The sequence below is a fragment of the Acomys russatus genome, chromosome 6 (genome assembly GCF_903995435.1).
Source record: "Acomys russatus chromosome 6, mAcoRus1.1, whole genome shotgun sequence".
Taxonomy (NCBI): Eukaryota; Metazoa; Chordata; class Mammalia; order Rodentia; family Muridae; genus Acomys; species Acomys russatus.
The window spans coordinates 35047856-35059940 of NC_067142.1; the positions used below are offsets into that span (position 1 = coordinate 35047856).

The 12085-nt window shown below is 50.6% G+C and overlaps 1 protein-coding gene across 2 annotated transcripts in view; it reads left to right on the top strand.

Moving 5' to 3' along the window:
* Positions 1 to 12085, top strand: part of Csrp1 (cysteine and glycine rich protein 1) — a 35732-nt gene that overhangs the window by 16419 nt on the left and 7228 nt on the right. For both annotated transcript variants that reach the window (XM_051147476.1, XM_051147475.1), the window contains exons 2-3: positions 5391 to 5503; positions 10408 to 10576. In XM_051147476.1, the coding sequence (XP_051003433.1) occupies positions 5392 to 5503; positions 10408 to 10576 (281 nt within the window). In that variant the 5' untranslated portion in view covers position 5391. The remainder of the gene's footprint in view (positions 1 to 5390; positions 5504 to 10407; positions 10577 to 12085) is intronic.

A 12085-nucleotide genomic window follows, 5' to 3' on the forward strand; every position in this document is an offset into this window, starting at 1 on the left:
TGACTTGTTCGCTGAGAGAGCCACATACCAGAATGCCTTATGTAAGACACAGGTTCCTGTGGCCAGGGGGCAACTGGGGAATTAAGCTGTAGAGAGATAGTCTGTTTGTCACAGACTCATCGGCTGGGCTGGCAGACAGGTCAGGAGTTCTTGGTCCCTACTTAGCATGTTGCTTCTCAAGTCTTGCTTCTCCCAGATGGGGACCAGTCTGGAAGGAAGGTGGTCTGCCATCTGGCCCCACATCTGACCGGGTGAGGCTGTAGGTGGCAACCAGAGGCATACCCTCTATAATGCCATCCCATTTGTATACTCTCATGTAGTCATTCAGAATATGGGGAGTGCTCGATTTTTGGGGGTAAACAAATGAAGTTGAGAAGTGCCACAGTCGCTCAGCTAGGAAGACTAAGTACAGCTGTACTATTTAACCCCAGCTCCGGTTTCCTAAGCACTGGCCACAGCCTCCTGCGGGCCTTCTGTCCCTCACAACTGGGAAAGCAATGAAGAATGAGCCACCACCATCCCTCTAAGACTAAGAACAGCCTTCCTTTTAAGGCAATCCAGCTTCCCCACAGGCTGAATTTGGCTGTTGGTGAGAAGGGGCCGGGCAGAAGGAAAGAGGTGGGGTGAGGAGCCAGCATCACCTCACAGATTCCCTCCAGCTAGGACTTTTCTCATATTCAGGGTCCCCTGAGGGGTCATCATCTGGGCAGAGGACGCAGCATGCTTTCTGGCTGTGTGCTTTCCCTCTTGGAACCCGGGCTTCTAACCAGACTCCCAGCTCAAGGAGCAGCCTAGCCAAGGGACATCCTGAGCAGACCTCCTGCACTGACACGGGTTTCGTCCATTTCCTTCCCCCCCCCCCCCCCCCGTTCCCGATTCCCTGGAGCCGTGCTGGATGTGAGCCCCTGGCACAGAGCCAGGGAGAACAAGGGGTGGCCTGTATGGAGCTGTGGGTCTTCTTCCCCAGTGGGAGGAGGGCTTTGTGTCTCAACAAAACACTGCTTGGACCGGCTTCCCACCACGTGGCCAAGGGACTGTTTCCTCCCTTAGGGGTGTCCCTAGGGAACACGAGCATGTCCCCTATTGCTTCAGGGGGTTGCACAGGAAGGAGAAATTCAAAGAGGAGACCCTGTCTCCATGAGCTGCCTGCCCACCTCGTGGAGCAACCCTTTAACGTGCTCTGTCCACAGCCTGATGGTTGGGATCACGGAGGACAGAAATGTATGGACCTTTCTTCTACCTCCTGCAGCTGTGGTGCTATGAGCAGGCTGCCCAATCTCTCTAGCCCTGGCTTTCCTTATCCGCAAACTGGGCATCTATTCCTCATAGTCAGAGGATAGCTGCCTGAACTATCCTCTGACACAGAATGTGGGTTCCCAGAGCAAGGAAGGAGGGGGGATAGCTGACAATTAGACAGTGACGTATGTGCTTTTCTCACTGAATTGCCGTTCCTCTCACATGGGTTCACAGCCCTGAATCCTTGTTCAGCAACTGCAGTTAACCTCCGGAGTCCTCAGGACAGAAAGGGGCTCAAAGGGCTCCCGAGAGGCTGGCATGAGGACTGGCCCCAAGGTTATCTGAGGAGGCAGAGAGGTCACAGGCAGAATTGGTGAGCCCACAGAGCTGAGTAAGTGGGTGTATGCAGCAGGTAGTAGTCTCTCCCAGTTCTTCTGGCGGGGGCGCAGTACACCCAGCCACGTACCTCAGCAACACACACACACACACACACACACACACACACACACACACACACACACACGCCCCAGCTCTTCCCGAAGGCATGATCTGAGGCTTCCTTCACGCTAGGCTGGACTGGGCCCTCAGGGTTGAACAAGGGCAAAATTGACAGCTTCAGGTCTGTGGGAGTGAAACCAGCTGAGGTCAAGCAAGCTGAGATCTGCAAGGGCCAGGGCAGAGCTCTGATGTATGGTGACAGGGCATCTTTGGTTTCTGAGGGATGTGGAGGGATGCTCTGTGAGAAAGCTGGGAGCTGCTGCGAGGGGGCAGATTAAGAAGCACCACGATTGTCACTCTGTACGCCAAGTAGACGGCTTAAACAATAAACAATAAAGAGGTTGTTGTTTGTGTAACTAGCATTCAGAAGCACGTTGAGCTAGAGAGTTGGCTTAAGCTGGTTTAATGACATCAACCAGGACTCAGTTTACTTAATAGACCTCTTTCAGTTCTATTTTGGGCTGACTGCCCCTTGCTTCTGTTCCTTTGCTTAGAATAGGGGTGGAAGGCACTTGCTCCCAGGAAGCTGTCTCAGAAGACAGGATAATTTTTTTTTCCTCTTAGAGCCCCTAGGAATTCCTATCCTCCTGGTCTTACACATAACCAAACAATAACTTCAGCTGGCTAGGTTAGGCCCAGGCCACATGTCATGGCTGAAAATGGGATTAAGGTATATAGCAGACATATTCTTCCAGCCAGGTGGGGGTAGGGGGAGGGGGAGGGAAAGGAGCAGGGGGAGGGGCCGTAGGGCCAGTAGAACCTAAAGGGCATGGTATACAGCACTGGGGTAACTGAGTAAGTAAACGGGGGGGGGGGGGGGGCAGAATGAGACATAGCTAGGGAAGAGTGGGGAGCCCCGTCCTTGTTCTTTTACAAACATAGAGGGTGGTGATGTCACCACAAGCAAAATGGAGAAATTGAGGGGGGATGGGGAGGGGGACGGACAACATTGATAGAAGTAGCTCATTTGCAAATGGAGGCACCTGTGGGTGGGCCTAGAGACCCTCATTTGAAATGAGCTGAGCTAGACTAAGAAGAAAAGCAGGGCTGGAGGTGACAGTAGATAGGTAGATTGCAGGAGACTGGGACTAGATGGAACCCCCAACTTTCAAGATGAGGGGGTGAAAATGTATCTCCCCTGCTTCAACAAAACTCTGCTCCTTTCGGCCTGGTGGTGTTTGGTCTCGGTGACCAGGGCGCTGGCGTTAGCAACTCCGTTCCTGCTTAGGTTGGCTTCTCAGCCTACACACATTCACTGGGGTCCACTTCTAGGTCCTAGGTGCTGTGGAGATACACATGAGCAGAGAACCTGGACTCAACAGAGACCTAAAAGTCACTCGTTTCCTCAACCGGAGGAATTGGACACCCATGTGTACACCTGTGTGTCAGGTGCTATGCAAGGCATGGGGACTCCGTGCACAGATTTGGGGGGCGCTTTCTCATTAGGGCTCTTTGGTTCTTGAACAACACACTCTTGTGACTCCAATCCTTTTCCTTCCCTGGTACCCTGTGTCTACTCACTAAGTCCTTGGCCTCCTTCGTTCACCTTGCCTTGAAGAGCACATCTTCCTTTCATAGGCTTCTGTCGAAAGAGCTAGAGGCTCATCTGCTCCTCCAGTGGTTTATGTGTTGGGGAAAGAAAAGAAACAGCTCATCTGCCTAAGGACATCCGATGTCCTCCAGGTCTCTGTGCCACTAGCACGTGGTATCAGCTGTCTGTCCTACAGTCTCTGGCTTATGTTTTACTAATTCCCTTACTGTGTGCCAGCTCTTTGGCGTCCTGTACTTCCTCTAGTGCCCAGAAAGAATCTAGGAAGAATTCTTTTTTTTTTTTTTTTTTTTATTAAAAGATTTATTTATTTATTATGTATACAATGCTCGCCTCCTTGTTCCCCTGTAGGCCAGAAGAGGGCATCAGATCACATTATAGATGGTTGTGAGCCACCACGTTGTTTCTGGGAATTGAACTCAGGACCTCGGAAGAGCAGTCAGTGCTCTTAACCGCTGAGCTATCTCTCCAGCCCAAGAGTTCTTGGTTTTGGCCCCATTTTCTTTTTTCTTTCTTTTCTTTTCTTTTTTTTTTTTTCCGAGACAAGGTTGGCTGTCCTGGACTCGCTTTGTAGACCAGGCTGGCCTTGAACTCACAGCGATCCACCTGCCTCTGCCTCCAGAGTGCTGGGATTAAAGGCATGCGCCACCACACTCGTCTTCAGCCCCATTTTCAAGATGCAGAAACCAAGGCCTGGAAAGTCCCTTTTTCCAGGTCACACATCGAGTGAGTGGCAGGATCAAACTGGTCTGAACAGTCTGGTATCAGGACCACAGCTCTGAACCAAAACCTAGAGCATCTCCAAGTTGCCCCAATCTACTTGCTTGGAATCACCTGGGGTGCTTGTTAGAGTCCAGAGTCCTAGGCTGGGCCCATGCTAGGACTCCGCAGGCAGGGAGAAGCAGGTGGTACTACCGAATCTGGCTTTGTAGTGCTTGAAAACACTGCCCCATGTGCCCAGCTCTTGTGTTGCTTTAAATCTGTTTGTTTTTATTTTCTTTTGTTGAAACATGGTATCATGTGGCCCAGACTAGCTTCAATCCCATCCGGTGGGAGATGACTTTGTATTTATGATCTTCTGCCTCCATCTTCCAAGTGTAGGAGGTATAGGCTCTTCTGCCACATCTGACTTGTTTTTGGTTTGGTTTTTTGAGTTCTTTTTTTTTGTTTTGTTTTGTTTTTTGTCTTGTTTTTTTTGAGACAGGGTTTCTCTGTGTTATCTTGACTGTCCTGCATTCTTGTAGACCAGGCTGGTCTCGAACTCACAGAGAGCCGCCTGCCTCTGCCTCCCAAGTGCTGGGATTAAAGGTGTGTGCCACCACACCCGGCTTGTTTTTGTTTCCTGAGACAAGTTCTTTCATTATGTAGCTCAGGCTGGCCTCAAATTTGTCTCAGCCCCTTTAGTTTTGGCATCACAGGCAGGTATCACCAAACCCGACTTCCCCCCCATCACCTGTCTTACATACCAGGCAATATATAATGCCCATGTGTGTAGTTCAAAGAGTACCTGTTATAAAGGAGGCTCCCTGTGGGTCAAGCACCGCCAGGCGCTTCTTCAGTATGCTCCCAGGCAATCCCACCTTACCCTGCTCTTTCCACTGTTTGAACTGATGACTCTGAGACGATAGATTGTGTGTGATGTTCCCTCCCTTGTTTTTCTGCGATACTTTTCCTTCCCCACACATGTTCATCCCTTGACAATACGAGTTTTGCCTACTTTGCACTGCTCTAAGATTTACAAACCCTGCTTGACCCGACCCCCTTTGGAGCCATTCTCTGCAATGCACTGTGGTGACACTAGCTAGCTCACTTGCACTGCTCCTGCATTCTCTGTGTAAACCTTGTAGCTTATGGTCTTGTTGAAAAGGGTGCCACGCACAGGGCCAATACACAGCAGCTCCCTAGCAAATAGGATAAAGTAGAAGAAGGGGAGCCCCCCCTCCTCCCCTTAAAAAACTTGCCAGTAGCAGCTGAAGAATTTTCCTAAGAACAAACCAGAAGTAATCTAGGACTGGTCATCCCCTAGGAGGCCTCCCTGCCCTGGGCAGTCTGTGTTTTCCCCTCTCTGTGTATGAACCTCATTTTCATTTTTTGGTGTTCTTTCCAGAATGCCAAACTGGGGAGGAGGCAAGAAATGTGGGGTGTGCCAGAAGACGGTCTACTTTGCGGAGGAGGTCCAGTGCGAGGGCAACAGCTTCCATAAGTCCTGCTTCCTGTGCAGTGAGTACCGCCCAGGCCGGCTGCTGCCTGCTGCCGTCAGGGGACCTGGATGGGCCTGCCCCCACAGGCTCAGCCTGCCCACACCCCAGGGAACTGGTCCCTGGGGATGTAAACAGCTTGACATTTGGCTGAAGCACAGCTGGGGAGGGAAACACTTAAGGGCCTCTTTGTTCCCTTTCAGGAGCTGTTCTCTCTGAGGGGTGAACTGGCCAGTGCTGGTGGGGGTGGCAGGGGTGTGTGTTGGGGTTGGCAGGGATGGGGGGGGATGGGGGATGGGGGCGGGCAGGGCTGAGAGCCAAGCTGGAAAGGCTCACTTAGGAAAACTTTCCACTCTCTCTTTGTTCCAGCCACTATCCAATCATTTCTGAGAAAGATGCTTTCAAACCCAAAGTCTTACTAGCCTTCCAGATCCCCCTTGTTAGGTAAAAGAGGCCACAGCTCTAGGGTGAAGGTTGGCAAGGAGGAAGACCCAGTCTCTCACTTGCTCAACTTCCCTTGTCTTCGCTCCCATTCCCACTTGCCCTTCACAGAGGGAAGGAGGAGCCCCCAAATTCATTGCTACCTGCTCCTAGTGGTCCAGGTGAGCTGCTCTGGCCCCTCTGTGGTACAGAGAACTGTGCACAGGACACAGAACGACCGAGCAAGGTTGGCTTAACCCCAGGAACCATGCCTCTCAGATGTTGCTTTGGCTGGTATCTGGATCAGGTGATGTGTACTCAAAGTGTCAAGCAGCCTCTCCTCCATTCTTAAACGATTTGCTCTTTATGGTTAGGGCAGAAGTCTGGGTTAGAGACAGAAGCAACCATAGCAGCTGTTTCTTGGAAGGTAGGCCCGATGGCAGGCAGTAGAGTGTCTCGGAAGAAGCCTCAGTCTTCAGAACATCATTCTGATGAGGTCTGGGAATCATAAATTTACTTTCTATTGTTTGCGTGATGATGGACAGGTTCAATCCTGGGTAGGGTTGCTACTGTGAGAGCAGAAATGAAGAGTTTGTAAAGCAAAAGAAGCACTTAAATTCATGTGAGTGTTCCGTAAATACACAGACTCCACAGCAAAGAGATGGGACACTCAGGAGAGCTCATACATGCTGAAGTCCCAGCCCATTTGAGGGACCCAGGAAATGAGTCCATCCTGTGGGGATGAGATCAGCTATCCATCCGTTCTGCAGTCCTTTGCTCCGGTGGCCTGATCTGGAGTGGAATCCAGATGGCACATGGCATTGTATGTTCATCCGATAGTCACATCTCCACCTGTTGCTGGGCAGGCCAGCCTGAAGCCACCCAGCACAGGGCAGCAGGGTTCTCCCCTTGCCTAGAAGGCCTGGAGTACCAGTCCCAGGGCTCATGTGACCAATGAGGAGATGACAAGCTTTGGTGGAACTCTGCTGGTTTGTGGCCTGCCCGGGAGGCTACAGATGGCAGCAGCTGGTCCCCAGCAACTCCTTATATAGGGGGTTTTCAGCTTTTTAAAGCACCCCCATCATCACTCCCGTCCCCCCCCCCCCTCCAGGGGAGTAAGAGACAGCTTGCTACCAGTTGGAAAGAGGGTCTGGACTCCTGGGCCTCTCAAATGTTGCTTAATCGCTGACAAAAAGGGCCCAGCTGTGTCCAGAGCTCCTGCTGAACCCTTGATGTGAAGGACTAGCCTCTGGTCAGGCGTGGATGGAGGTCAGGAATTCAGGGAGTGACCCAGGAAGGAAGGAGCAGGGCCTGGGGCAGGGTGTAAGGAGGTGTCAGGGATTAGAAGCAATTGCAGAAAATCAGGCTGGGTGGGGTTGCTATGCAGCTGTTAGTTACTCTAGGGAAACAGACCTTTGGGGTGCAGGAGGTGGGGGGATAATGGGGAATCCGGAGAGTGTCAAACAGTCCTTTCACAGGGGTCACCTAAGGCCATCGGAAAACAAGATATTTGTATTATGATTTGTAACAGTAGCAAAATTACAGTTATGAAGTAGCAATGAAAATAATTTTATGGTTGGGGTCAGCACAACATGAGGAACTGTATTAAAGGGCCACAGCGTCAGGAAGGTTGAGGATTGCTACTCCCGGGGATGGTGGTGTGCGTTTTGGGCCTGTATAGCTTCCAGGTGTCAGAGCTCTGAGCTGAGCAGGAGCCCTGTGTTCCAGGCATGCTGGGATACTTACTATCCCCACTGTCTTATCCCTCCTACCCCAAACAGCATCAGCACATGATGGGATCTCACCAGACACTTGGTCGGGGATGGGAGGAGCAACACTCCCCCTTCAAAGTCAACTGCTTGACATGTCTGCTTTGAATTCACGGTGACCCATAGAATCTAAGGCCTTTTCCTCCTTAGGAAAGGAAAGGCCAGAAGGTTCTGGGCCTGGGTAGCAGTTGGGGGCCATTTTGTTAGTGAGCCTAGGATAGGCCCTTAAGAGAAGGTCTGTTGATTCCAATCCTTGGTTGTGGATTCAACTCAAGTTTGTCACCCTGTAAACACTTTTCTGGAGGGTTAGGATAAGCATGAGGAAGCTGAGGCGATGCAATAGATAAGCGAGACCACATCTTCCTGAGGCAGAGAGGCCTATAGTAGGCCTGCCCCCACCTCTGCTCTGCCCCCTTCAATGCAGTAGAGAAAGAAAGCCTCCTCCCACTGGGCAGCAAGTGGGTGACAGGTGCAGCCTGCGTTGTTATGGTTCGATAGGATCCTTCCCTGAGGTGGTGTGTCCAAGCCTGAGTCATAACCAGCTCCTTCTTGGGGTGTGTTGGGCTGAGCAGCCATGGCCAAAGGAACTGAGGCCTGCTGGTGGGCCCTAAGCTGGTCCCCAGAGAAACCTCAGACAAGCTCTGATCCCAGGCTGCTGCTTAAGGTCAGTTTTTACTTTCTACCTCTTGGAAGAACCACAGCCTGGCAGAAAACCAGGACTGGAAATCAGAGCTGAGATCTAACCTGGCCCTTGCTTCTGGAAGACTCTGTGACCCTGAGTGGTTTTGTGTGTGTGTGTGTGTGTTTTGGGTTTTTTTTTGTTTTTGTTTTTGTGGGTTTTGGTTTTCCTCCCAGAGGCAGTCGCTCTCCATCTTTGGGTACAGTGAGTGGGCGCCCCTCTCCTATAGTACCAAAGAGGGTCACATGAGCCCATAGAGCCAGGTAGCATCTGGAAATGGCATCCCAGCTAGGGCACTTATTAATCTAGGGGTCTTGTTTTGTTTTGTTTCAGTTTTACTTAGACATTTATTCAGGTCTTCCTTGAATGAAGGATCTATTCAAATTTTGGGGTACCCCACAAGTGAGCTGAGTCCCCTAATATTATCAGTTAGGTAGAAGGGGAGGAGGTTATAGTGGGTGGAACTGTACCTCCTAGAAAATCAAAGTAGTGCATGAAGAAGCAGAAAATCTTGACCAGCATGCAGGGAAGCCGTCTACAGGGCACGGGGTTGTAGGACCCCGGGGTCTCCAGAAGCAAGGTCCTCATTCCTTGCTGGAAACACCGACCCAAAAAGGCCCTTTCCTCCTGAACTGCTCTTATCTCTGTTTTCTGCCTTCCGTCCGATGTTTGGAATTCCCAGTTTAAAGCACGTCTAAGGGAAACAGTTCCCTGCGTGGCTAGTTCCTGACTTTCCGCCCTAGAAGGGAATGCTGGAGCCTTGGCCCCTCGGTCTTATTCCTTCTTCCCAGAGCCAAGCCCCAGGGGAGGAGGTGGGAGGTTCCATATTTGGGTGGCTGAGAGTGCTGGAATGAGGTAGAGATCTCAAGTGCGGGACAAGAGGGTCCATATTTAGTCTGCAGTCCCCAACCTGGGCTCAAAGAGAACTGGAGGAAAGCTGGACCTTTAAAGGCAAAAAAAAAAAAAAAAAAAAAGGCGACTTGGAAGAAGGCTTGGCCTCCTCCGTGGCATCTGTCGACTTCCAGCTTCAAAGGATATTTGGGCAGACTCAGCACTTAGGGGATATTAAATAGGAAGACGGAAGCAGGCGTTCTCTCTCCAATGGCACACTACCTGGAGATACTGCTAGTAAAAGTAGCTGACAGTTACTGTGAACCTTTCGTGGGCAGGGCACTGAGCTAAGTACATCCCGTCTAAGACCGCACTTGGTTTTTCTAACTACCTGTCAGGGCAGACGGGATGACCCACACTTAGAAGTGAGGACACCGAGCCTGGAAAAGGCAAAACAGTTTGTCCCAGCCACCCAGATGGAGAGCCGGGCTCTGACTGCAGAGTCTGGCGGCATTGTCTGTTGGGGTATCCAGCACACTCATTGCTCGTTGTGAGGCTTGAAGGTTCTCTCCCTCATTCCATCCCCTGCCTGCCCTGCCCTGTGCCTCAGAACATTCTTCCGTTGCACCCAGCCCCTCTGCTCCCTGTGGTTCCATGACTTCTGAGACCAGAAACTGCAAAATGAGCTCCGGTTACCATGGCTTGCATCTCATTTCAAAACCCACTCGCTCTGCTGGGCGTCGAATCCACGGGCAGTTTCTTTCTTTCTTTCTTTCGTTTTTCGTTCTAAGAGAATGCCGTTTAATGACAACATGTGCCGTTTCTTTCCGGAGTGTATCGCGTCACCTGTGTAAGTGCTCCTGCTCTAACAGCGCACCCAGATGTGTTCTCTCCCCGCCACCTGCCCTTCTGTTTCCTCTCCTATTGGGACACATGCTTTCTCTATTAAAGGCAGATGAAAAACTTCATCTGGTATTCTGTGGCTCAGAGCCTGCCTAGTCCATGGCTTCTGAACCACGGGGCACGCTGAGACTTGGATAGGTACCAGGGTACAGAAGTCTGAGGGAAACAGCCCCAGATTCCTGAAGGCTAGGCCTTGACCTCCAAGAGTCAGATATTCTGGACGCCAGCCCATTGGCCGCCCTGCTGGTCTCCTTTTCTGCGTGAGTCAGTCCTGGGAGGTCCATAGCTGCATCTCACCATTCCACTGTCCCCCTCCCTCCCCAGTGGTCTGCAAGAAGAATCTGGACAGCACCACTGTGGCCGTGCATGGAGAAGAGATCTATTGCAAGTCCTGTTATGGCAAGAAGTACGGGCCCAAAGGCTATGGCTACGGGCAGGGCGCAGGCACACTGAGCATGGACAAAGGGGAGTCTCTGGGCATCAAGCATGAGGAGTGAGTACAAGATTCTTTGTGCCTTTTCTTGAGTTCTCCCCTGTCCCTGAAGTGGACACCAATGAAACTCCTTTGGTTAAGTGGTAGGAGGTCTGGGAAGCCATTGATTTAAAAGGGAGAGAGCTGTACATGGTGGCCCGTGCCTGTCACCCTAGGGAGCCCGAACCTCAAAGATCTTGAGTTCAGGGTCAACGAGCTACAAATAGAGACTGTGGCTTTAAAACAAACAAACAAACAAACAAACAACATACAAATAGAGACTGTGGCTTTAAAACAAACAAAATACAAATAGAGGCTGTAGCTTTAAAACAAACAAACAACATACAAATAGAGACTGGGTCTTTAAAACAAACAAACAAACAAATAAACAAAACAAAAAAAACCACACCAGGCTGGGGAAATGGCTCATCTGTTAAAGTCCTTGTCACATCAACAAGAGGACCTGAGTATAACCTCAAGCACCCATATAGAAGTTGGGGGCTGGCAATGTGCTCTTACAGTTCCATTGTTGAGGATGTGGAGACAGGAGGATACTTGGGACTTGCTAGGCAGCTGTCCTAGTGAATTGGCGGGTTCCAGATTCAGTGAGTTAAGTAAGAGACCTGCCTCAAAAAAATAAGGTGGAGAGGGACTGAAGAGATACCTAATGTTGACCTCTGGCCTCCACATGTATGCACCCACATGCACACGTTCACACAGACACACCAAACTCAAACAAAACATTAACAAATAATAAAATAAAAACAAATGAAAGGGGGGCTGGAGAGATGGCTTAGCGGTTAAGAGCACTGACTTGCTCTTCCAGAGGTCCTGAGTTCAATTCCCAGCACCCACATGGTGGCTCACCACCATCTATAATGTGATCTGATGCATACTGTATACATAATAAATACATCTTAAAACAAAACAAAAAAAAACAAATGAAAGGAAGCCACAGGTCAGCTCTCTGCGTGGGGGCTGTTGGGGCAGCTGAGGGCCAACTAGGAATACTGCTTGGATTACTCAGCCTAGATTTTTACAAGTGTCAGAGCTGGAAGGGGCCCTAAGAGTTATAATCCAGTTTCCCCATTTTATACTTGAAAACCTGGAGGAGTGTCAGCCCCACTACCCTGCACCCCTGCTAAGGGGAAGTAATTTCCCTTCCTGGGGCATGCCTCAGGGTGTCACTGGGTCTCCCCATCCTCACCCTCAGTCATCTCTTGCCTCTGGCCTGCTGGCAAAGGGTGGCTGTCAGCCTGGCCAGTGTCTCAGCAATGGAGAAGTGGATTCAATGATGAAGAATTACCAGATTTCGGCCAAGGTCATTGCCCTCATGGGAACACTCTGTCAGCAGATTTCTTCTGGAAGGAGTGTAATAATAGATGAGCTGCAAAGATGAGGGGCTCAGGGGGAATTATTAGCAAATGCTGTGTTAAATGGTTCTGGGGGCTTTAACTAGGCGATGAGGAAAATGTGCTGTTGTGATATTTCGCTGAGCTTTGGGATCTCAGGGGCCACGGTGGCCTTAGC